Here is a 1,627-nt window from a genome sequence, read left to right as displayed (position 1 = left end):
GGGCCAGGAGGAAGAAACAGAGGAAAGAAAGATTGGAGGAGTGGGAGTAAGAGACACAGGAACAGACGGAATGTGACATACCACAAACGTATCCGCTGCTGGAGCACGAGGCAGGAGGAAGGAGGGACGATAGGGCAGGGGCAGAGGGGCTGAATGGGGCGTGGAGGGGGCAGGCCCTCGGCCTCTTTGCACCCGGCAGAGTGACGAGCTTCACCGGTGTCTTCAACGAAGTCGTGGTGGTCCCTACTGGCACATCACACACTCTTGGAAGCATGATCTTCACTCCCTTCCTTCCACCTGCTGACCTGGTGAGTCTGGCTTCCCTCCATTGTCCTGGAATGTCCTCTGGGAGGCTGGGCTTTCGTCTGTGCAGGTCACTGCTGCATCCCCAGCCCCTGGAAGAGGGCCGGGGGGAGGCACCCAACAGTTGCCGGATGGGGTAACGGAAGCCGGGGATGGGAGGGGCCATGAGGATCCGGCTATTTAGTTTGTCTTTCAGAATGTGAACGGGCCGCAAAAAGATCCCGAGGAGTTGGTTGTTGCGCCTGACGCCACGGAGGACCCATCCAGGGGCACAGGCTTCCCCAGGGAACCTGCTCGTCTGCGACGGTCTTGGAGGAGCCGGTTCCAGAGGGCCCTGGCATGTTTCACCAAGTGCTTCAGGCGAGAGCTCCTTGGGAGCCAGCCTCTGCCTCTCTCACTGCTCAACGCCAAGCCCATCCGCCGCCCCTTCCTGTTCCACCAAGAGAACCTCAGACCAAGCCAGAAATCCCCAGGGCTTCCAAGGTCCACTTGTCACTCTGCTTTTCTCCCTAGGAGAGGCCACCGGACACTCAGAATCTGAGACCACCGGAGCCACAGACACAAAGGCCTGAACGGTGACCGAGCCCCTTCTGCTGCTCCACGCCCCTGCTCGCCGGCGGTGTCCCGGTCACCGGGCCTGAAATAAACGCTGGCACGCTTGACTGTTTTTTGCTTTGTGGCATTTGATGTAACTTTCAACACGTCGGGTGAACTGGGGGTGGTCAGCTTTCGCGGTGGTGGGGTTGTGGAGGGAGAGAGCTAGCATCTCCCTTAGCCCTGTTAGGCTGTCCGCCCTCCTCCTCGAGGCAGCGCTGCTTGTTCCTGGGTCCTGGTGGCAATGGGCTGTGGCCAATCAACGGTGAGTCTTCCACAGCTGGCAGCTCTGACCCTGGTGGGGCACTTACATGCAGGAATGAAGACGGAGTAACGTCTCTCTCCCCCCAGCAATGCACACGGTCTTCATATCTGAGGAAAACTGGGCGGTGTTTACATGCAGAGGCGGGAGGGTCATGTGGAGGAAGAATCTGTGTGGATCTCAGAAAAGGCGTTAACCCCTGTACTGACAAAGAGCTCCCAAGCCCCCCTGCCCCCACCCCCCCACAAGACAGAGAGCCCTTCCAACAGGCGACCTCGTCTCCAACTATGCATTGTTCCTTTACAGAAGATGAGGGCTTCATTTTTTATTTTTCTTTTGCCTTCCTAAGGTGACCTTGGCATGTGCTGCAACACAGTATCAGCGGGAGCATTCTGAAAGGGGGGTTGAAGCATAATTGTCCCTGTTAACTAACAGCCATGGAGGAGGCCCTGTTAGAAATTGCAACAC

The 1,627-nt window shown here is 57.7% G+C and overlaps 1 protein-coding gene across 1 annotated transcript; it reads left to right on the top strand.

Moving 5' to 3' along the window:
• Nucleotides 1–154: 154 nt before the first annotated feature.
• On the top strand, nucleotides 155–972 carry LOC116548447 (protein FAM236C-like). Its single transcript, XM_032273895.1, has 3 exons — nucleotides 155–308; nucleotides 488–663; nucleotides 817–972. The coding sequence occupies exons 1-3, from the start codon at nucleotides 273–275 to the stop codon at nucleotides 842–844; spliced, it is 240 nt and encodes a 79-aa protein (XP_032129786.1). The 5' UTR covers nucleotides 155–272; the 3' UTR covers nucleotides 845–972.
• The last annotated feature ends 655 nt before the right edge of the window (nucleotides 973–1,627 follow it).

Source organism: Sapajus apella, unplaced genomic scaffold, assembly GCF_009761245.1.
Source record: "Sapajus apella isolate SASKATOON/1434 unplaced genomic scaffold, GSC_monkey_1.0 scaffold12472, whole genome shotgun sequence".
Lineage (NCBI taxonomy): Eukaryota > Metazoa > Chordata > Mammalia > Primates > Cebidae > Sapajus > Sapajus apella.
Note: the sequence above shows the minus strand (reverse complement) of the source record. Positions and strands in the feature narration are given on the sequence as shown.